At 55.8% G+C, this 23,189-nt stretch overlaps 2 protein-coding genes across 3 annotated transcripts in view; one reads left to right on the top strand and one right to left on the bottom strand.

Moving 5' to 3' along the window:
• The window catches only part of IFT140 (intraflagellar transport 140), a 95,537-nt gene that overhangs the window by 20,561 nt on the left and 51,787 nt on the right, over window positions 1–23,189 (bottom strand). The window lies entirely within an intron of this gene.
• TMEM204 (transmembrane protein 204) overlaps window positions 1,992–23,189 on the top strand; it is a 23,037-nt gene continuing 1,839 nt past the window's right edge. Inside the window, exons 1-2 of the mRNA XM_005866552.2 lie at window positions 1,992–2,982; window positions 8,092–8,247. Coding sequence (XP_005866614.1) covers window positions 2,703–2,982; window positions 8,092–8,247 — 436 coding nt within the window. The 5' untranslated portion in view covers window positions 1,992–2,702. The remainder of the gene's footprint in view (window positions 2,983–8,091; window positions 8,248–23,189) is intronic.

The following is a 23,189-nucleotide window of genomic DNA, read 5'->3' on the forward strand; positions in this document are numbered from 1 at the left end:
ACCCAAGATCAGGAACTCTGGAGGACAAGAAGGCCCATGGCCCGGCTTCCATCCCCCACGGGACCCCCACGGTCACAGGATGGACAAATGTGGGGGGGTGTCCTCTGAGGACAGGGTCACTCCTAACTCAAGTCCAGCAGCTACCAGGCCTGCTGCTCTCCCTGCCCCACCCCCTCCACCATGAGCCAGAATCCGGGGGAGTGACTGAGGGTGCAGGGCCTGACGACCCGACAGAGTCCCTTGAGGATCCTGGAACCTTCCCTGCCCAGCCTGGGAAGCAGCTGGATGGAGCTGGCCCAGTGGCTGCTCCGCAGGCAAACAGAGCCAGAGCTTTGTTTCTGAGACCATGTGCTGCTTTTTGTCAGAAACGAGCCCTTTAAAGACTCGCTAAGAATCCGTGATTTACATCCACAAGGAGGGGAGTTGATCCTCTTCTCATGGAGACCTGGGAAAACTGCCTTTTCAAGGCCTCCATCTACTGCTCTGTGCACTCAAGGCCTCCTGAGAGAACAGGCTGCCTGTGGGAATGAGGGCAGACAAAACCGTCAGGCCCTCCCCCATCCAGTCCAGGGAACCGAGAGGCAGGACCACAGGGAGGGGGGTGGGAACAGCAGCTTTGCTCCTGGCACAGGCCATGGAAAGTGGGGAAAAGCCTAAAATAGGTCAAATTCCGCAGAGAATTTGGACAGACGTTTCTTGAGACCCAGATTCTCCAAAGACACCCTGCCTTTCAGGAATGCAGACTTAGTGGCGTGGGCAGCCTCACCCTGTGCGCGGCACCCACAGGCCCCATGCGGCACCCAGGGGCCCTGAGCACACCTGGGACGGAAAGCACCCAGGGCCAGGGCTTCCACGGCTGGGAACTCTCCGGAGCTCCAGAAGTGGGGAGGTGAAAGGTGAGGACTGAGGAGACCAGGCCAGCTGACCCCCGCTGAGGTGATCGCATCATCTCTGTGACCTCTCTGAGCCCCAACTTTCTCTCCTGTGAGGGTGCTGGTCCCTACACCTTGGGGCAGCGCGTGAAGACGGCAAACAGTCAAGGCACGTGCCGTACTACCTGGAGCTCAGGGGTTTCACGTTGTCGGCAAAGGCCCACGGACCATGCTGCCGACATTCCTTTTCGCTCATACAGCTGCTCTGGGGCCTCGGCTGGCTGACTGCCCTGCCCTGGGCGGGGTCTCCGAGGTGATGGCACAGAACCTCCCGCTGTGTTGGTCTGCGGTCCGGAGGGGTTTGAGCAGAGCAGATGAAGGCCTGTCGAAGCCCCAGCAGCTGAAGGCTCAGCTCCAGGTCCAGCACACACCACCGTGACGGGCCTGGTCCCTTATCCGCTGTGCAGACTGACATTCCCGTCAGCAGCAAACAGCCCAGGCCAGACCCCACATGCAGTCCCCTTCAGGCCTCACTGGGTGCCCTGTGCGGAATGTCCAGAGCGCCACCTTCTCGTATCTCAAGGATGACGTCCTGGTCTGGTAGTTCTCCAAGGGGGTCCCTGACCCACCAGATCTAGGCAGTAAGTGGGTCTGAGCTGGGACACGAAGTCCCGTCTCAGGGGGCCCTCTACCACGCCCGGCCCTCCTCTGCTGCTCTCGCCTCTGAGCGTTTCCCTCCTCCACCTGCATGTCCCTGGGACAAGGGCGGCCCTGGCACACCGTGGGCTGGCAGTACCTCTGTGCTGAGGAACAACGGAGGGCTGGGTGGGCGACTGGTCACCAGCGTGCTGCCGGCCCTGACCTTCCTGCCGCTGTCCCAGACCCAGCACGGGAGATGGCCTGGCGCGCTGTGGGCAGCACCCGAGTGCCAGGCTGGCCACGGCCCAGACGGACAGGTGGGCCCGTGGGTCTGTTCTGGGCCAGCACCCCAGCCCTCCCTTTTGGAAAGGAAGATGGGGAGGAGCCGGGGAGGAGGGTCATGGAGCAGGACTTCAGAAGGCCCCCCTGCCTTTCCTATCAGGAAACACATCCTGTTAGTGTCTGGCTGCTGCACAGGCAGCTATTTGTTGCAGTTGGCTACGCCCTCCAGCTCACCAAAAACAGCCTCAAAAACAACCATTTCCTCTCTGCTGAGACACAGAGGGAAAATGCACGCGTGCGCGCGCGCGCGCGCACACACACACACAGACACACACACATACTTCCCCACAGCAAGCTCTCTGCTTTCCAGGACCAGCCGTTTCGTGTTGGAGGCACCAGGCAGGGGCTCAGGCAGCACAGAGGCTGCTGAACCCGCACTGCTCCCTGCGGCCCTGCTCAGAGCCTGCCTACCGCACGGGCTGTGCTCGGAGCGCAGCTGGTTGTAAGGAGTGAGGCCGGCTGACACCACGCTGCCGCCTGTCTCTCCTCCCCAGTTACTCTCTGTTCTCCCGCGTGGGGGACAAGAGGCTGCCAGTCTCCCTGGGCCTCTGCTTCCCAGGACGACGGCGCATTCAGGACTCTGGGCTCTCGCTGGTGCCCTGCTTCCTTCTCGGGATGGGCCACGCAGTCACCTGCAGAGCAGGTCTGTCCCTGCTCCAGGTGCAGGAAGGCGGGTAAGGAGGACCGTGAGGTGGGCTCACCGGCACCTGTTGCACGGGCCTTCCCAACCCTCCAAGAATGAACGGTGATGTCCTCTAGCCGCCCCTAGCGCGTCTTGGTTCTCCCAGGCCACAGCAGCTGACCAGGACCGGGACTTTCTCCACAAGCGGTTGGCACCAGCAGTCAGTGATGACTGTCCAGAAACTGGTGGCCACAGCCGTGCTGGTGGCCCTGGTCTCTCTCATCCTCAACAATGCGGCAGCCTTCACCCCCAACTGGGTGTATCAGACGCTGGAGGACGGGCGCAAGCGAAGCGTGGGGCTCTGGAGGTCCTGCTGGCTGGTGGACAGGGCCCGGGGAGGGCCGAGCCCCGGGGCCAGGCCCGGACAGGCGGACACAAGGGAGTGCGAGGCCCTGGGCTGGGGCTCTGAGGCTGCAGGCTTCCAGGAGTCCAGAGGCACCGTCAAACGTAAGTGCTCGCTTTTCTGTCTCCTTTAGGGTGGGAGGGCCCCTGGCCCTGCAAGGCATGCAGACGACGTGGGTGGAGTGTTTGCTGACGGGTGAGGGGTGCTTTGGTCTGAGGGGCAGTGCTGGCTCTTGGGGAACCAGGGGGGTCCCCGAGCTCCATGCCCACCCTCCCCTGGCAAGTCACAGGCACACTTCAGTCCTCCTCGGCTCAAGCCTGCCTCTGTCCTTCACGACAGAGTTCTCCTCATGCAGCAGTGGGCTTTTCTCGGGCGTACGCACACTAAAGAGCAAATGCATTAACCAAACCAAGAAACACACATTTTTTTTCCTGGTGGAAATTAAGATGGTTAACGAGAAAAATAAACAAAGAAGCTTAAGAACACATGGCTGAGTTCTGACTTCATTCCACAGTCGTCAGGGTGGTGACGGCGGTAGGCAGCCCAGGGGAGACCCGGCAGGGCTGGCCGTGGGTGGGACCACCGGCCGGCTGCAGCGCCAAGCCCCCCTGCCCCTCCGCGGTGTCGCGGGCCCTGGCTGGCCACGCGGAGCGCTGGGTCTGTCCCCGCTTGGGAAGCTGGGAACCTGACTTTGAAAGTAGGGTCAGGTTTGCGTGTCTCAGAGGGAAGGGTTCACCTACGCAGCCACGGTGGCTGATGGGCAAAGTCTCCCAGTGACGGAGAGGGTCTAACTTGCAGGTGGGTGTCATCCCTTCTGAGGACCAAGCGTGTCTTTAAGGAAATGTGACACACACGAGACTGCAGCTGGGCCTCTGCTAGATGCTGTCCAGGGTGTCCCCAAAGTCTTCAAGCAACGCAAACATGTGATGTGCCCGCTGTGTGGCTGTCCCCAACTGCTGTGGGCTCGGAACCCCGGCCTGTGAGGGAGCCCGGGGGCGTGGGGAAGGATGTCGTCCCATTTCATAGGCAAAAACCAGAGGCTGCAGGAAGCATGGGCTCAGCCGAGGTTCCTGGGGGCATGCAACCCACTCTGTCTACTCAGAGTCCCACACCACAGCCTGAGGGGGTGTCTGTCCGAAGGGTGGCTATCTGCCTGGCAAGTAGGGAGCGAAATGTCTCTTTAATAGACCAAGTGCACGAATGACTTTAGACTTTTCTATGAGCTCTCAGGACTCAGGGGCCTGTGGGGAACTGGACAGATGCAGATGGACTGGGGTGTCTGTAACTGGCTGGTCGAGAACGATCCTTCCGGTAGGGGACTGTCCTGAGGAGCAACGAAAGCCAGTGGCCCAGCATGGGAGGGGGAGCCCTGGGCCTCAAGGACTCCTGCCACGGTCCCCCACGCTGACCAGGTGCCCTCCCTGTGTGTCCACTCCCTCTGTCCCCATGCGAAGGACTGGTCACCTCAGGCCAGGAGGACACACAGGGGTCCTCCTGACCCCCACACAGCCAGCCCACGCTGTGCTTCCCTCCTTCCCTGCCACGTGTCCTGAGCAGCCCCACTCACCCGCCCTGGTTTGCTGTCCGTCCCAGACCACCTGCTAAGCTCCCTGACCAACTTTTTTCCGTTAATCCTCACCTGAGGATATTTTTTCCATTGATTTTTTTTAGAGAGAGTGGAAGGGAAGGAGGGGGTGGGGAGAGAGAGACACATCAACTGGTTGCCTCCCGCATGCACCCCAGGTACGTGCCCTTGACTGGGAATTGAACCTGCGACCCTTCAGTATGTGGGCTGACACTCTAACCACGGAACCACACTGGCCAGGGCCTGACCAACTTTTAAAATATCCTCCCGCCATTACTATGGTGCCTGTGGCAGCTACCCTTAACGGATCTCTGAGCATCAAATATTTACCCAGAACAAGGGAAATGTCTACAGAAGCTTCTCTTGAGCAACGCTGAATTGAGCAAAGTGAGCCCACTTCACACCAGGTCCCTGTGACAGGAACAGGGAGCAGCAAGCCGGCATCCTGGCCCTGGTGGCCCGGAGCCGGGGCTTCCTCCCACCTTAAATCAAGCCAGTGCCCAGTCCCATTCGCTCTTATGAACAACCCAGCCCACGCTGTGCCCACAACCTAGCCGGGCACAGAGACTGGGAGGAAGAAGCAGGGAGTGCTTGGACGATGCCTGCTGCCTCTGCATGAACACCTCCACACCAGCCAGTTGTCGCTGTCAAATCATCGCGTCCGTGACGGGACGGTGGGGTCTGGGTTGCGGAGCTGACGTCTGGTGCACAGTTCAATCCCGAGGACCCATCTAGGGACACCGAGGCGACGCGCATGTCCCCGGTCACACATCACTGGTACTGCTTCGCCCAGAGAGCCAGGCCGCCCTAGAGATCCCAGACCTTGCGCAGGCAGCCAGGGCAGCGGCTGGGGAAGCAGGAGGCTCCGGCCAGCTCTGAGCCAGCGGTCCTGGCGACGCCCTATGGCAAACATCTGGAGGAGACATAACTCGACTTTGGTCAGGGATTTTGTGCTGCTGGGTGTGCTGAGCAAACTGGGCAGGGGCACAGGGGCAGTCCAGGTCCTCCAGCTGCCCCCAGGTCACACTGGGCCGGCCTTGAGGATGCTTGCTGGGCGGGACGCAGCGATCCTGACTTTTATTACTGACCAGGTGGCTTTTCCCTTGCTGTGAGGTTTGGGGGGAACATGGGAGACTTGAGGGCCCCCTTTGGCTCCCAAAGAGATCTCACAACCGAACTCCGGTGTCAGTCTTACTCTGGTCCCGTTTTCTCCGTCATTTTTCATCTTTCCCTATTTCATGCATCCTGTCAGGCACCTGATGCTTTTTTTCTGAAGGAGATGTATCAAGAATAAACATAATTAAATCCTGGATACATGCCCTGCCCATTGGCGATTTGATGCTCTCCGGCCCCAGGTGGGGGGCCTGCGTCTCCCCGGAAATATAGGTGGACGGGGGGTGTGCACCACATGCTGCCCGGCCAGATGACATCCGTGCCACATTCACATTGGGCTCCTTAACAGCCAGGCACTGGCTCTGGCTGGTGTGGCCCCTTTGGTTGAGCATCGTCCTGTGCACCAGGAGGTTGCTGGCTCGATTCCCAGTTAGGGCGCAGGCCTGAGTTTCAGGCTTGATCCCTGTTGGTGGTGGTGGTGGTGGGAAGTGCAGTTGGCAGCTGAGCAATGTTTCGTTCTCACATCAGTGTTTCTCTTTCTCCCTTCCACTCTCTCTAAAATCAATAAAAATATATATTCTCACATCAGTGTTTCTCTCTCTCTCTCTCCCTGCCACTCTCTCTAAAATCAATAAAAATATATTGAAAAAATTTCAGGTCCTGTTGCCCAGGCTATGACATAGGCAGTGTTAGAACCTGTAGAACGCCCGGGCGTGGTGGGTGCCAGCCTCCGAGGGGAGGGAGTACGGCTCAGAGAGGAGTCTCCTCAGGCAGCATGGCGAGTCTCTGGACATCTGCAATATGGATCCCCCAGGACTTGGGCAGGGCCTAGGTGGCGGCTTGTGAGCTTGGGGACGCCACCTGCAGCCACTGCTGGGTGTGCAGCGCAGGGCTGTGCACACAGCTGCTAGGAAGGACGAGGCTGGATGCCCGGTGGGCAGGGCAGCAGGCGGAACACGGGGAGGGATCGGCCAGGGTCCCTGGTGCTCAGCTCCTGGCTCTCCCAGCCTCTGTCATGTGGTCTCACCGCACCAACACGTGCTCCCCTGGTGCTCGTGTCCACCCCAGGCCACTCCCCTCCTCAGCCAGCAGTTCATTCAAGTCTTTCCTCACCTGCAAGGCCGAGCCTGGGAAACCGGACGGACTTCTCTGGGTCTGGCTGTTAACCTCCGTCATGTCTCACACCCTCATCTATGAGGTCACTTCCACCCCCTAAATTCTACATCTTTTAGAGAAGCAGAGCCTCTGTACAGTCATATAAATGGTAAAAATAATTGCAAAGAAAAATCAGTGTGAAGAAGAAGGCAGGAGCCCCAGCCTCAGCCTTGGGGCAGGGGAGGAAATCGCAGGCCCCGGTGAGCACACGCCCCTGTGCTAAGGCTCAGAGCACTGCGGCCTCCCTCCGCCCCGTGTCTGCTCCTTCCTCCCAGCCCTGGACCCACCGCCACACCAGGCCTGGCCCTGTTGGCACCCTGGGGCTCCCCAACCTCGCCCAACCCCTGTCTCCTGGCCCTGTGAAGGGCTTACAGTGATGGCAGTTGTTTCTGTGATTGCTCTGAAGACTACAGATTGTGAGCTCAATCATGGGGAAGTACAGCCCACCTGGGTAGGGGCTGTGCCTGCAGAAAAGCGATTGAGAGAGCAGGACCCACAGCGCTCAGGAAGGTGAAAGGGTTAATTTGGTGGTGACTGTCATGCATCTAGTGGCATGTTCTTGCCCTCCCTCCCTCTCTCTCTCTCTCTGCACTTGGCCCTCGGCTCTGGGATCTCCTAGAATCTGCTCTTACTTCCCAGAAGCGGGGCCTCTGCTACTGTCCTCTGGCATCCATCTGGCCTCAGAGCCAGTGGTGCCACCACCAGGCCAGAACGGGCACTGGGAGGAGGCCTGGGACGGGGAAGGGGAAACCCTGCAGGCTGAGGATGACAGATGGATGGCAAGAAGGAAGCAGCTGAGACACAATGGGGAGGAGGAGCGCACGCTCCATGGTGGGAAGTGGCACAGCACCTCCACTCGACTCAGGCCGCACAAGTCTAACTGTGACTGTTGCCTGGCAGGGACAGGGAGCCACAGAAACCCTCGCCGCCTGACATGGGCGGGGGGCGGGGGGCCCCCGGAGGCGGACAGACCTCACTTGGCTCTGTGGTGGCCACCACCGCCTGACATGGGCGGGGGGCCCCAGAGGCGGACAGACCTCACTTGGCTCTGTGGTGGCCACCTTAACTGCCCAGAAGGGCCGCCGGGAAGGGACCGGATGCCCCTGCCCCTGGCCCTTGCGGGTCGCCCACAGCACTGCTCTGTGCTCCCTCTGCCCTGTGTGTATGCCCCTTGCACCCCACTCCTGGACTGGGTGCGGGTGGGGGAGCAGAGTACACGGAGCCTGGGTTGGGGGGCAGAGGGAGCTCAGTGAGGCTGTCAGTGCAGACGGAGGGATGAGCCCCAGGAGGAGAGAGAGACCCAGCCCTGAGCCCCCCGCCTGCGCTGACCATCTGCCTTCTTTCCTCTCGGCCCCTCCAGTGCAGTTCGACATGATGCGAGCCTGCAACCTGGTTGCCACAGTGGCCCTTGCTGCGGGCCAGCTCACTTTCATCCTGGGGCTGACAGGCCTGCCCCTCATGTCGCCGGATTCCCAGTGCTGGGAGGAGGCCATGGCTGCTGCGTTCCAGCTGGCGAGTAAGTACCCCTGGGCCCCGAGGGGCAAACCAGCGGCAGCTTCTGTTGGGGCTGGAAGGCCCATTGTGGCCTCCTAATGCCACAGCGGCCCCCTGCGTCACCCTCCTGCCCCACCCGTCCCTGTGGGCAGGAGCAACGGGACCGTGCACACGGGGTGGGGCGCGCGAGGATCCGAGCAGCAGTGGTTTTGTATCTCCAGCGTGGCCCTCGGCCCTTTTCCATTTTGAGACAAGGTGCTAACTTGGGGATGACGTACTGTCTTCCAAAGTCTTTGGCATCTAGCATTTTCTCTGCCCGCTGCGGCCCGTGTGGCGGCGGCCTGGGTTCACGCCCTCCTGAGGGTGCAGCAGCCTGAGGAGGAGTGCAGCAGCCTGCCATCTGAGGGGGGCGCGTGCCATCTGAGCCTATGCCTGGCGAGGGGAGCCGAGCAGCAGGTTTTGTATCTCCAGCGTGGCCCTCGGCCCTTTTCCATTTTGAGACAAGGTGCTGACTCGGGGATGACGTACTGTCTTCCTAAGTCTTCGGCATCTAGCATTTTCTCTGCCCGCTGCGGTCCGTGTGGCGGCGGCCTGGGTTCACGCCCTCCTGAGGGTGCAGCAGCCTGAGGAGGAGTGCAGCAGCCTGCCATCTGAGGGGGGCGCGTGCCATCTGAGCCTATGCCTGGCGAGGGGAGGCAGCCCCGCTTTTCCGCAGGGCAGCCAGGACCAGAGCCACCAGGGAGTGAGCCTCTGGAACAACTTGGAAGCCGCCACAGCCCCGGGGGGTGGCTGGAGGGTGAACTGGGGCTGGGCATGAGCACACCTTGTGGTCTTGGGTACGAGCGGTGGTGTCAATGGTGGAATTGCTCCGAGATGCCCTGGTGGCCGTGGAGGCACAGTGAGGGGCCGCTCTGCTGGTTTCTCTCGGCCTCTGCTCCTTCTTGCTGGCTCGGGGTTAACCACCGTGGAAACCTGGGATGTTCAGGCTTTCCATTACCTACCGGGGAAAAGTTCGGCCCGTGGTCCCAGGGGGAAGAGGCTGACGAAGTGGCCAGGGCAGGAGACACTAGTAGCTGACGTGCTTGGCGGAGAATGGCAGCTTGTCCCAGTGTTGAAGGTGCAGTTCCAGCGAGCCCAGTGGAGGGAACGCTGGGAAGTCCGAAGTGAATCATTCTAGGAATAGTGGGTCCCAGCCCCATCCTTCTGGAGAACAATTCCCAGCAGGAGGCTGAGGCCGGCAGGTGTTCGTGTGCGGGAAGCGCCTGGGTGTGAATCGGAAGGGCCTCCTGCGCCGTGAATGGGAGGCAGTGTGGTCCTGAGCAGGTCCCTGCCCCAGGCTGGACGCAGCAGGGGCAGCTGAGGGCCGACCGGGGGAGAGCGCGGGGTTTGGCGCGAAGGGGACTGGATTGCATCTTGGCTCCATCAGTTACTATCCATGTGACCCAATCCACACCTCAGTTTACCCAACTGCAAAACAGGGAGGAAGTCTGCCCCACACTGGGCTGATTCTGAGAGTTAATGAGGCAGGAGGACGGATCTCTGACCACTCTGCCCCCCCCCCCCCCCCCCCCCCCCCCCCCCGTGAAAACCCAGACATTCCAAGTGATTCAGGAAAAGTACCCATTTGCCCTCTGCTAACCCGAGGGCTGTGAAACAGAACTGGTTTCTCGCCTCAGTGAGTCAACCCGTGTCTATCACGTGGGGCTATCTGAAATTCCATCCCTTCAAGAAGGAAGTGGAAGATTTCGAATCGTGATTGGAAAAGCTAGATTAAAAACAGACATTTTAGTGGCATGGAGGAAATGGAAGTAACATTTCCTGATCTGAAAATAACTCTTAGCAGGATCATCAAATCACTCACTGCAGTGTTTCTCAAGAATTTCTTTGAAACATTTATTTAGAAATATTAGGAGAAATATTGTGGGTTTGGTGTGAAACTGACATCTTACTTCCTGCAAACTCTTATTTTAGAACAAGATAGTGTTATTTACAAGTAACATTTTTTAAAATCTCAAAGGGCGGGGGGAGCCCCACGAGCTAAAATCGAGTTGTCTTGCAGCAGCCCTGGCAGTGGGAGGGCTGCCAAAGGTCCAGGGGTGGGGGCTGCGCTGGTGGGGGGCAGGGACATGTGCTCCTCTCCTAAGCATTTCCAGGCCAGCACGCCCTCTGGGCAGGCCGGACGGGGCTCTACCAAAAAGTCAGGCAGCGGCGGATGGAAAAAGCCAGGAGCACCGGGCGGCAGCCGGCGCTGTTTCGGACACAGGCAGCCTCTCCCCTTGGTGTCTGCCCGCTGCTCCCCACAGGTCTGTTTTGCCCAAAAAGGAAATGCATTTGGCCCTGTTTAGACTTGTTTCATTGACAAACAGTACAGAATGCAGCTATGTGCCTTTCTTCTATCGCGCTGCTAATTTTAGAGTTAGGTTTTTTCCTGTGCTCCGGTCTGTTTTAAACAGCCAGGGGGAGACTGAAGGGCGCCAGGATATCCTGTCCCAGGAGGGGGAAATGCCTGCTAGTACCTGTTACGCAAGCCAACCTTGAGTCCCCAGTGCCCGGGCCAGAGGGTGGGCAGGGGAGGAACGAGGAAGGGAAAGCACATGGCGAAGCTGGGGGCCGGGAACAGCTGGGACCGGGCAGAGGCGGCACACGCTGCCAGGAGGGCGCCCGGGCCCTGCCGCCCGCGATGGGTATCTGCCCACTTGCTCATTCATTCCCAGTCGTTTCTGGGCACAACCCATGCTTACACGATGCCTGGCCTGCGTCTGTACAAGGACAGTCTCAGCCACTCAGAGCTGCGGCTCCAAAGGGCCAGGTCACGTTGGGGACCCTACAAAACGGCCATTTCCATGGATCAAAACCTATGAAATAGCAGCCATTTCACCCAGTTTGCTCTATCATGTTCAGGCCGCCGCATGCAAGTGTCTACGTTCTTTGCAGAATTTTCCACGTGTAATTTTAATTGACCTTAAAGGTGAAAAAAATTCCTTTCTGTCCCTTATTCCATCCCCACCCCATGAGCTGAATATGCTGTGAAAAGCCTGCATTTTCCCTGTGGAAAGCACTCTGCATGTTAGACACGAGCCCAGGCCCTGCTGGGTCTCTAACAGCCCCTGGAAGTCGGGGGCAGGAGGGTGCAGTCACCATGGAGGGGCTCTGCACTGTCCCCGGCCACTCCCTCCCCCCAGCTCTTCCTGTTGTAACCAGTACATGACAGACACCAACGGTCAGGCACCCTCTCTCTTCCTCCCACCACTCAGTCTGCTGGTATCCACTTCAGAGCGTAGAGGCCTCTCTGGAGGCGACGAACAGTGAGGCTGCGAGCACGTGCCCCTCATCTTCTGATGACGGCAGAGGCTCCTGCAGGGTGGGGCCCTTGGGCCATCCCAGCCCCCGAGCTAGCAGCTGCGACGCATGGGCCTTGCCTTGCGGGCATAAGTGCTCTGTCCCACGGCCTCACACAGGCATGAGCTTTGATCTGACTCACTCCACACACCTTCCTTTCTCCTTGACCCTCCTGGTTCCTCCTCTCGCTGCTTCTCCTCTGTGTTTCTTCGTGTCTGGTCTCACTGATGTACACAGAAAGGCAGTCAGAGCAGGGACACCAGCGCCGAACAGGGGGTCAGAGGGCGCCACCTACGAGAGGTGGAAGGTCTTTCCCAGACTCGGATAAGCGCAGGTGCTGATCCTGGAGCAGAAGGTAGAGCCGGGGCGCAGGCTGCAGCAGCTCAGCCGTGGGCCCTCAGGGTTCGGAGAGCAGTGGCTTTCCCAGGGTGTGTGGGGAGAGTGGGCGCCAGCAGGTTGCCTGGCTCTGGACGTGGCACCCGACCACAGGCCTGCAGACCGTCTTCAGCTGTGCTTGCTGCTGTCAGCATTCTGACTCCCCACTGCGGCCCTGCTGGACACCACCACACGGAGACGCTCCCGTTCCCAGGCACAGCCTCCGTGCTCTGTCAGGACTTAGGGCTCCCCTGAGCTGGCTGTGAGAGCCGGAGCCCCCCAGTGTGCCCTCAGCCCACGCCACGGGCTGACTGTCCTGGGCAGAATGCTGTGGGGGCTTGGAAATGTCCTAAGTGTGACCCTCCTGCAGCGGCCCTCACTGTTGGCTACGCAGGACTGACTGCCACGTATGGCCCTCGCTGACGTTTTCAGGTGGGACGAATGAAGTTGTGGTTATTCGGGGCTCTGTACTTGGGTCAAGCTGCGTCTTTGAAGGGTAACTCCTTGGCCACCGCTGAGCCTCCGGGGCAGTGCACTGTCTATCGGAGTCCCAGCCTGAGAGCCTTGTGGCCGCGCACGCTCGATCTGGAAACATAGCGGGTGTCCCCCACAGCTCGCCATCCTTCGTCAGTGCCTGTTGGTGCTCCCCCTGGGGTGGAGGACTGTGCACCCCACTACTGAGAGCCCTGGGCTAGCAGGCCATCCCCCTCGTCTTGGGAGCCAATGTCTTGACTGATGACAAGATGGGGGCATGCAATGGGGGACCCAAAGACCAGGCTTCTCATGTACTCCCTCCCCTAAGCCCTCCTCTCTCACCCCCACTGCTCATTCAAGCCTGTGCATATGCCACCTCTGATCCGTTTTGGAAAATGCCGGTATATACGTGAAAAAATTTCCTAGCGCCGCCGCATCAAGGACCCGAGAAACGGTGTCCAGGGCTGCACGCATCCATGCCTGTGACACCCAGACACTTTATGATAAAAACACAGTCCCCTTCGCAATGTCCCAAAGTGGGGCTTCTACCAAGCCATCTGCCTTTAGACAGTGGCTGCAGGTCCACTAGCCACACATTTACCGCAGGGTTTCTTCCCAGGCATCCATGGGTTTCTTATTCTAATATTTGATATTATTCCTAGTTTATGATTTATCAACTCTCATCGTAAGTAGCCCTCACCCTCCATCTCGGCGGAAGTTTCAGTCTGGCCTCCTTGTCAATCACATGAGTGGCCCTGGACCTTCCTCTAATCAGTGGTTCTCAACCTTCCTCATGCCGCGACCCTTTAATACAGTTCCTCATGTTGCGGTGACCCCCAATTTCATTGTTACAAATTGAACATAATTAAAGCATAGTGATTAATCACAAAAAACAATATGTAATTATATATGGTTTCCGATGGTCTTAGGTGACCCCTGTGAAAGGGCGACCCACAGGTTGAGAACCGCTGTCCTAGAGAAAGAAACAGACACTTCTTATATTATTTAATCTCACAAAAATTCTGAGTATTTTACAGATTTATCATTTTTTAAATATAGAAGTGGGGTTCAGAGGTTATTTTCCCAAGGTTACCTTAATAGATCGACTGGGATTTGAACTTACCATTTAAAAAATGCTTATATATATATTTTTATTGATTTCAGAGAGGAAGGGAGAGGGAGAGAGAGATAGAAACATCAATGATGAGAGAGAATCATTATGAGAGTGAAACATTGATCAACTGCCTCCTACACGCCCCCTACCAGGATCAAGCCCACAACCCAGGCATGTGCCCTTACCAGGAATTGAACCATTAACCTTTTAGTGCATGGGACAACATCCAACCAACTGAGCCACACCAGCCAGGGCCGGAAGGGCTTCTTAAAAGATGGACAGACATTTGAGGAAAGCCCTTTTCCCCATTCCTGACTCTTACAATGGAGCCATCTTGCCTTGAAGGTGGAGTCTGTCTCTGAGATGCCAGAGTCAAAGACAGCAGCCCCCCAGCTCCCTGGGACTTCCTGGGACCAACATATTAATTGCAGTCGGCTATCCACAGATGTCTTTTTCATGTGGACATGAATCCCTGTGCAGCTAAGCTGCTCTTATTTTGGATTTTCTCTTACAGGCAGCTAGACCTATTCCTAAGGAGTTTAGGTGTTTTATAGAGAATATTTTTAATTAATCTTCATAATACCCCCGTGAGTTAGCTATTACTGTCCCCATTTTACAGTTGAGGAATCCAAAGGGGCAGAGTTGAGTTTGAACCTATGGACTGTCTGGCTCCAGATTCTGCTATGATCCTCTGTTTTGAGTGAATTCATGCTTTTCCACCAACTTGGGAGTTGTGGATTTTATACTTTTCTAAACATTTTATGATATCCTTCTTCCTTCTACCTTCTCTTTAGCATTTTTCATGTGATCAAGATTTTGGGCTGGACAAGAAACCAGAAAGACTCTGTCCCTAAAGATGTTAGCCCAGAGAAGGAGGCCTAGGATATGTGGGTCAAGCAGAGGGGGTGTTCACTGCTCTCCTGGTTTCTGTATAGTGGGAGTTGTGCTTTCTTTGTCTTATGTTGTCCTCACGATGCTCTGAGACGGAAGTGGGACTGCTGATTCCATTATTTAATGAATAAGGAGACCAAGGCTCCCAGGGTTTGCTCTGTGCAGAACCGTTTGGAGGTTTTCCGATGGTCTTAGGCAACCCCTGTGAAAGGGTCGTTCGACCCCCAAAGGGGTCGCGACCCACAGGTTGAGAACCGCTGCAACTTATCGTTTTCCTCAAAGTGCAATAACCGCAATGAAATGATGCAGGTCAAGCACAAATGGTGTCCGTGCCGCACCATCCATCTTTGCAGAGGCCGGCTGTTCCATGTCTCGTTCTGAGCTGCCTTCACAATGGCCTTGGGTGCTCCTTGGAACATTCCCCAACAGCTCCTCATCTCCTCTATGCAGCTGCCCAGCAGCCCCAAACCCTCGTGCTTTTCTCCCAAAGACGGGGACCAGCACTTATCTGTTTCGGGCCACTTGCACCCCAATTTCCAAAGACTGGCACCGTAGAGAGTTCGGTGCCATCTGCACACTGAGCTCTTCCCTGCACACGCGCGTTGCAGCCGGGACATCAGTCCTCACATGACCACCTCTGGCACCAGCTCGGGGCTGCACTCTTTCTCTGGCCTCGGCCAGTCCCCTCCTCGAAAGCTTGAGCAGGATGACTAAGAGAGTTTACTGTGGAACCTGGTCAAAAGCCACGTTAAAAGCCTCACATGGACTCATGTCTGCTGGTTTCCTCTTTCCATTTCTGGAAATCATTAGAGTTTTTCTCATGATGGCAAAACCTATAAACACACAAGGAGCCCCTTACCCCCGCCCCTGAGAATGCTGATTTTATCAGTCCTCTAAGGTCAGTCGAGGTGATAAATGGTAATTGTCTTGGCATCTCAGGAGCTGGTGGGAATTCTGCTGTTTTCTTAGGCTCAGGGACCTTCTCATAGGACAATATGAGGTTTTGCTTGGTCTGGATAAATTTCTATCTTCTGCCTCTGTGTCCCATGGCCCAGCCTACATCCCCACTGCACCTCTCATTTCTCCTTCTTCTCCCTTTCCTCCATGCTGCTCTGAGCGCCGGCTCCTACGGACGTGTCTGATCATATCAATCGTACCATCTTTAGTCTGTCCTTTCTCCAGAATCCCTCCCTCTAGGTCAGTGGTTCTCAACCTGTGGGTCATGACCCCTTTGGCAGTCGAACGACCCTTTCACAGGGGTCGCCTAAGACCATCCTGCATATCAGATATTTACATGACGACTCATAACAGTAGCAACATTACAGTTATGAAGTAGCAACGAAAATAATTTTACGGTTGGGTCACAACACGAGGAACTGTATTTAAAGGGCCAGAAGGTGGAGAACCACTGCTCTAGGGAGAAACACTGGACAGCCAGTGTTTTTCTGCTCACAGTGTAGGAAGAACCCAACCACAGCTGTGCCTGAGTGGGTCCATTAACTAGCTGGTTTGCTCTGTAAATACTCTCTCTCGAAGCCTCGCGCCAGCTCCGTCACAGGTGCCTGCTCTGCCAGTTCGGCTGCCGTGCACGCTGAGGCAGGTGTGCTGGGCGAAGAGCTCCGGGGTCAGCCCCGCGGGCTTCCACTTCTGCCACCTGCGTGTGCTGACCGTCACTCAAGAGGAAGGCCCTGTGACAGACACCGCCGCCCGAGGAAGCGGGCAGGAAGGAAGAGAAAGGAAAGGGCGCTCTGCAGGCTGAGTGTGAATCACACTGCCCACCACGAGGCCGGCTCACAGGAAGGGGCTGCTGCCTTTGCAAACAGAAATCCACGAGGAGGGAACCAACTCCACGTGCAGAATTTGGTGTGTTTGCTCAAACTCTCCCCTTTGATTTGTTTCTGGACAAACATGAACATCACTGCAAAGTCTTTCCAGGGACAACTCTGAGGAGAGAGGGGGTCTCTACATCAGGCTGTAACAGAAACAGAAAATCTGAGGTTGACCAGCACAGCCCCTTACCTAGCGCCTCAACACCGCGCTCCCCTCAGCCAGAGCTCGATGAAAGTAAGAGGCTAGTTTGATTTCAGAAGGACGTCTGTACAGGGGACTCCCCGGCCTCTGGGCTGAGGCTGGAGGCGCACAGGGAGCCCACATGCTCTGCCTTTCCGTGTCTCTGTGGCTTTTTACTGCTGACACGTGGCACCCACAGAAGATCCCACGCTGCCTGTGTCTGCTCAGTGCCCACAGCCCGCATTGGCTCGGGCGGGGCTGGGCGACTGTTAACCCCTGGACCCAGCGGACACTGTCTAGCACAGTGGTTCTCAACCTTCCTAATGCCGCGACCCTTTAATACAGTTCCTCATGTTGTGGTGACCCCAACCATAAAATTATTTTCGTTGCTACTTCATAACTGTAGTTTTGCTACTGTTATGAATCGTAGTGTAAATATCTGATATGCAGGATGTATTTTCATTGTTACAAATTGAACATAATTAAAGCATAGCGATGAATCACAAAAACAATATGTAATTATATGTGTTTTCCGATGGTCTTAGGCGACCCCTGTGAAAGGGTTGTTTGACCCCCAAAGGGGTCGCGACCCACAGGTTGAGAACCTCTGGTCTAGCAGCTGCTCCTGGACGAGGGGGTGCGAGTGTCATGGCACCAGCCCTGTCACGCAGCCGCACAGCCGCCGTGGGGCCTGGGCTCTTCCCGCAGCACGGCCCCCGGGCCCGCTGTTTCAGAAGGTTCTTTGCACCTTCCTGGTGCAGAGGAGGGTTTTTCTAAATGTGTTTTTTAGTGTGAGGGAAGCCAACCCCTTCTCTGACTATACGCTGCATTAAAAAAATGCAAAAGCCAAAACTGATCTTTACACAGAATAAGTCGTGTAAATGTGATAACTCTCCCTTTCTACTTCACCTCTGAGTTACACCAGCTGGGAAGTGAGACACCCACACCTGTGCTGGAAACAGCCAGTGCTGCTCACTGCTGGACTTTCAGGTTTTCAAGACAAATGATGAAATAGGAGGAGGCACCGCTCATCCATTTTCACTCGGTACAAACGCCATTTGTCAGGCCGTGCATTGTCCTGCCCCGCCATCTTTATCACTTTTCAGGATGAGGTGGCGACACCCAGGGTGACTGTGAACAGGTGAATGTACACTTCTTTTTTCTTTTGTTAATCCTCACCCGAGGATATTCCCATTGACTTTGGTTGCCTCCTGCACATGCCCCAACCAGGGCTAGGGGCTGAACCGGCAACCCAGGAATGTGACCTTGACTGGGAATCGAGCCGTGACCCTGTGGTGTGTGGGCCAGTGCCCTAACCACTGAACCACCGGCCAAGGCAAATTGACACTTCTTGAACCAATTATCCATACCCTGAATGATGTTCTTTCTTGTAATGGGAAAACCAGACACACTCTGAAACTGCAGTTTGTGTACCTTGTAGGCAACATAGATAAACATAGGAAATAATAATCAGATTCCAGTGGTTACAAAATCACAGCCTAGCCCAGCCGGGTGTGGCTCAGTGGTTGAGCGTCGACCCAGGAACCAAGAGGTCACTGGTTCGATTCCCAGTCAGGGCACATGCCCGGGTTGTGGGCTCAATCCCCAGTAGGAGGTAGCCGATCATTGATTCTCTCTCATCACTGATGTTTCTCTCCCTTTCTCTTCCTCTCTGAAATCAATAAAAAATATATACTCCGTATATTTTTAAAAATCACAGCCTACCCTACTTTCAAAATACAATACTGATCTTAAGAAAAGAAGTAACAGTACAGTTGAGTAGCCTGAGCTGCTGGGAAATTTGAGTGTGGGCACGGGACAGCGTCCGAGTCTTGCCACTCAGTGCTGGGACGGTGCCTTAGCACTGCCCGGGGTTAGAAGTCAGTGGCCGCTCTGCCCCCGCAGTGTTCAATGGGTTAGTATTTTCACCACTTGGAGCTCAGAGTGCGCTCTCCACATGCTGGTCTCCTGGTGTCACAGGCCTCGCCTGACTGCTCTCTGGGAGGGCTCGCCCAGCCACCGTCCCTGCTCACTGCCGGAGTGCTGGCCCCTCACTCCCACCGCATGTTCTGAACGTCTCTTTCACAGGGCAGACCACGCTATAGTGACTAATTTCATCTTTATCTCCCCAAGAAGAATGCCAGGTCCCCAAGGAAAAGTCCACCGAGCCTTAGCAACCCCGCCCCCCGCCCCCAGCACACATGAGTGGAATCTCAGCAGGTCTGCCGAACATGCCGTACGGTAACCAATGCCAGGGGCCGGCACAGCAGCCCGGGCTCCACGCTCAGTGACATCTACTCAATTGTGGGGACCGGGGTCCTGTCGCTCTGACAGGTTGTAGTCATTAAGAAGCTCAGAAGAGCCTTCATTCAAGATGGCAAAATTAGTTACAATAGTAATAATTTCCTTAATAATAAATTAATGTAGTAAAACAAGAGAGATAAAGAAGCTTAGAGGACTTGCTACGGAAGCTGCTATTCATCACGTCTTCTTTCCCAGCGACCACACTACATTCTACTCTGCATTAGGGGATCTCCTTGCATTTGTCTCAAACTGGGTGACTCTCTGAGAGGCCGAGACGAATGGGTGGGCCGCACTCCAGCTGCAGGGACAACAGCTGGAGGAGGCACCGTGCTGTGAGCTTAAGCAGAGTGCTGAGGGACCAGGGACCAGATGATAGAAGGCAACCCTCCCGCCAGGGCTCTTGAAACACAGGGATGGAAGCACCAGGAAAGGCCTGGAGGTGGAACTCGGCATCTCAGAGGCACCAATGTGGCTACAGAGTGACAGAGACAGGGCAGCCACCAGAGAGGGGGAGGAGATTTGAGGCGGGCCCGGGCCCGGGCCAGGCTGAGGTACGTCCTAGGGCAACAGCTGCCACAGGGCACCTGTGCGTGGGGGGCACATGATGTGTGTCTTCCAGAGCTGACGGTGCGCTTGGAGGAGAAGCGTGTAAATGCATCAATAGTTGCTACAGAACCGACTGTGCACAGGCGAAAGCAGAGGCTGACTGCCAGTGTCAGGACGGACTGCAGGAAGTGCTCGTTAATTAAAGAATCTAAAATGAGGTGCACTTCTAAGATATTCTAAATGTCTTATTGTGAAATATGTATGCAGAGAACTCAGTGAAACGTGTGTGTCCTGCTAAAGACAGGATGACGTGAAACGAGAAGCCCTGGGTGTCCTTCCCGTTGAGCCCTCTCTCCCCGGGGAGGTAACCGCCGTCCTGTACTTGTGTCGGCCACTCCCTGTGTTTTTTAAATCCTCACCCAAGAATATTTTTATTGTTTTTAATTGATAATTAGAGAGAGAGAGAGAGAGAGAGAAACAGCAATCAGGGGCCTCCCATACATGCCCCAACCAGGGCTCAAACCTGCCACCTAGGCATGTGCCCTGACCGGGAATTGAATCTGCAACCTTTTGGTACGAGACGACGCTCCAACCGACTGAGCCACCCGGCCAGGGCTCCCGGGTGTTTGATACTTTTATTCCCTCGTCAGGTTTTCTTAAAGAGCAGCCTGGCGGCTGAGCCTGAGGGAACCATGCACATGTGACTGAGCTGTGTCCCTGGGACGTCCTCTCGCACCGCTGTTTCTGCGGCCCACCCCAGCGCAGTGCTGCGCACGCAGCCGTGCACCTGCCCCTTTCCTGTCCCGGCTGCCCAGAGCTCACACCAGTTTCAGACATTGCACCTTTGGGGCACAGTCGTTTCCTGGATGAGCAGGAGTTTCACTCCGGCGTAACCCTAGGAGGGCAACACCATGCTGTCCCGAGCTCCCACTCAGTGAGGTGGGACCCTCTGCCTCGAACCTGGGCCGACACTTGTGCTTCCTCCCTTCCTACTTCTGCCAGTCTGGTGAGTGAGTGCCTTCTACTCCTTTCGAGATTAGGGTCACCTCTTTCCATCCAGCTCTCATAATTCGCCAGTCTCCACGGAAATGTCTTACAACGAAATTCAAGGTCCGCTCTCTGTGTTCATCAGCGATGTACACCAACCTCAAGACAGGTAACTGAGCTGGGAGAGGGGGTTGCCCTGGAGGCCAGAGAGGCCCAATTCCTTCACACTGTTCTGTTAGGACCAATGATGCGGTAGAACTGCAGCTGAAGCCACGTGACAGATTTAAAACATTCTTATAACACACACAACACGAAAAGCAGCTTAGTTTAAAAAGAGAGAAACAGCCAGCCATCATGGCTCAGTGGTTAGGCGTTGACCTATGAACTAGGAGGTCATGGTTTGATTCCAGGTCAGGGCACATGCCTGGGTGGCAGGCTTGATCCCCAATAGGGGGTGTGCAGGAGGCAGCTGATCGATGATTCTCTCTCATCATTGATGTTTCTATCTCTCTCTCCCTCTCCCTTCTTTTCTGAAATCAATTTAAAAATATTTAAAAATAACCCTAGCCAGTTTAGCTCAGTAGGTAGAGCATCGGCCTGCAGACTGAAGGGTTCCGGGTTTGATTCTGGTCAAGGGCACATGCCTGGGTTGCGGGCTCGATCCCCCCTGAGGGGCGTGCAGGAGGCAGCCTATCAATGAATCTCTCTCATCATTTATGTTTCTATCTCTCCCTCCCTCTCCCTTCCTCTCTTAAAAATAACCCTAGCCAGTTTTGCTCAGTAGATAGAGCATCGGCCTGCAGACCGAAGGGTTCCGGGTTTGATTCTGATCAAGGGCACATGCCTGGGTTGCGGGCTCGATCCCCCCTGAGGGGCGTGCAGGAGGCAGCCTATCAATGAATCTCTCTCATCATTTATGTTTCTATCTCTCCCTCCCTCTCCCTTCCTCTCTGAAATCAATAAAAAAATATTTTTTAAAAAAAAGAATTCTTTTCAAAAAATACATTTAAAAATAAATAAATAAAAAGGAAGGGGTTTCAATCACAGCAGAGGGTAAGTGTCCGTACCCCTCCTCCGGGTGACTGACGCAAACCAGCTGCTGCGCTCCGGGTAAATTCCTTCTGGTCGAGCTAAGTCGTCAACGCTGCCCTCCCTGCGGGCTCCCACTGGCCTCGCTGGGAGCCCCCTTCAGTCAGGGCCTGGCTCCTCTCGTCTCAGACATAAGCTGGATCCTAACTTGCTCTCCCTAAGCGCCCATCCGGCCCCATCCTTCCGAGTCTTGTTGAAACCAGGCATAACAAGCTCCCTTGGGTGGTAAAAAATGCCCAAAGGCAGTAAAAATGAGGAGGACACATAAAGCATTTTCATTCTCATTACACAAAAAACAGCCACAGTTCCCTTCCGCACTAATGCAAAACTCGGTGCCAGAAAATCGTGAGCAGAGGGTGCACCCTTCCCTGGGAGAGAGAAATGAGTTTTTTTGTCAGTGTGCATGACAAACAGAATTAGCTATTTTTAACAGAAAGGAAGTATCCAGAAGCTTTCCATGTATAAAAAGCTCCACAAAGTGCTGTAAGAATTACAATAGAGATTAGTCACTGTCACCATTGTTTCCGACACGGCTGAGGTAGGTGAATGTCTAATTCATACATTCTAGAAGGTGCGTGATGATGAGAACATCTGCGTGTTTTTAGAAAACTCGAGCCTGTCCCCCACACCGCACCCCAGCACGGACGTGTCCCCGAGTTAGTAGGACCATTAGCTGGCGTCGCGCTGCTCTCTGCTCCGCGCCACGCTGGGTGTGCATGACGCGGTTTCCTGAGGAAAGCAGGGGAGGCCGCGGGGCGGGACCAGCAGGAACAGACGTGTGGATGTCACAGTGCGGGGCCGGCAGGGACCACAGCAGCAGCAGCCTGGCCAGGGCACAGGGCAGGGCACATGGACGGGCCTGAGAGGGGCCAGAGTCCCATCTGGACGACGCTGGGTTACACAGAGCCTATGTCTTTGTCAGGCATTTTGGTTCTAAGAAACAGACTCCCTCAGATCAGCACATCAGAGGGTGGGGTGCTGGTGGAGAAGATGGGGCTCCCCGGGCCTCCCAGGGCTCTGCTTCTGCTTCTGTCCTCACTCTTGCTAGCCATGGCTCCGCTCAACCCCACGGCCTCCTTCGTTTCCTCTGCCTCATTCAGCCCCTTTCCCCCCAGCTGAGAAGTGTGACGATCTCAGGGGACAAGAAGGGACAGGACCAGCTTCCTCGGTAGCAGAGCAGTGGTGGCCTCTCCTCCATCCCAGTGTCGGGGTTTCTAGCCTGGATTCAGAGCTGAATCCATTACATCAGTTCTGGGTGAAAGTCCTGGCTTTCTTATTGTAAGAATTAGTAAAATCAAGTCTCTGGAGCTCCTTAAAGATAAAATTATTAAAGTAACGATGCTGTGGTGTTAGCTATGAACTCAATGTGAACAAGTCTGGCCTGGCCGGCGTGGCTCAGTGATTGAGCGTTGACCTATGAACCAGGAGATTGCGGTAAGATTCCTGGTCAGGGCACATGCCCGGGTTGCAGGCTCGGTCCCCAGTAGGGGGTGTGTAGGAGGTAGCCGGTCAATGATTCTCTCTCATCATGAGTGTTTCTCTCTCTCTCCCCCTTCCTCTCTGAAATTACATATATATATATATATATACACACACTAATAAAAGGGTAATATGCTAATTAGACCAGATAGACCAGATGTCTTCCAGACGTCATTCTGGACATCCTTCCTGACAAAGCTGGGGGCGTGGCCAGCCTGCAAACTGCCAGCGTCCCTTTGTCCAGGCTGGCCCCGCCCCCTAGCAGGGACCCCCACCCCAATCAGGGCATGGCTGGCCTGCAAACTGCCTGCGGCCCCTCGCCCAGGCTGGCCCCACCCCCCTGCGGGGACCCTCCA

The sequence above is a fragment of the Myotis brandtii genome, unplaced genomic scaffold (genome assembly GCF_000412655.1).
Source record: "Myotis brandtii unplaced genomic scaffold, ASM41265v1 scaffold233, whole genome shotgun sequence".
Taxonomy (NCBI): Eukaryota; Metazoa; Chordata; class Mammalia; order Chiroptera; family Vespertilionidae; genus Myotis; species Myotis brandtii.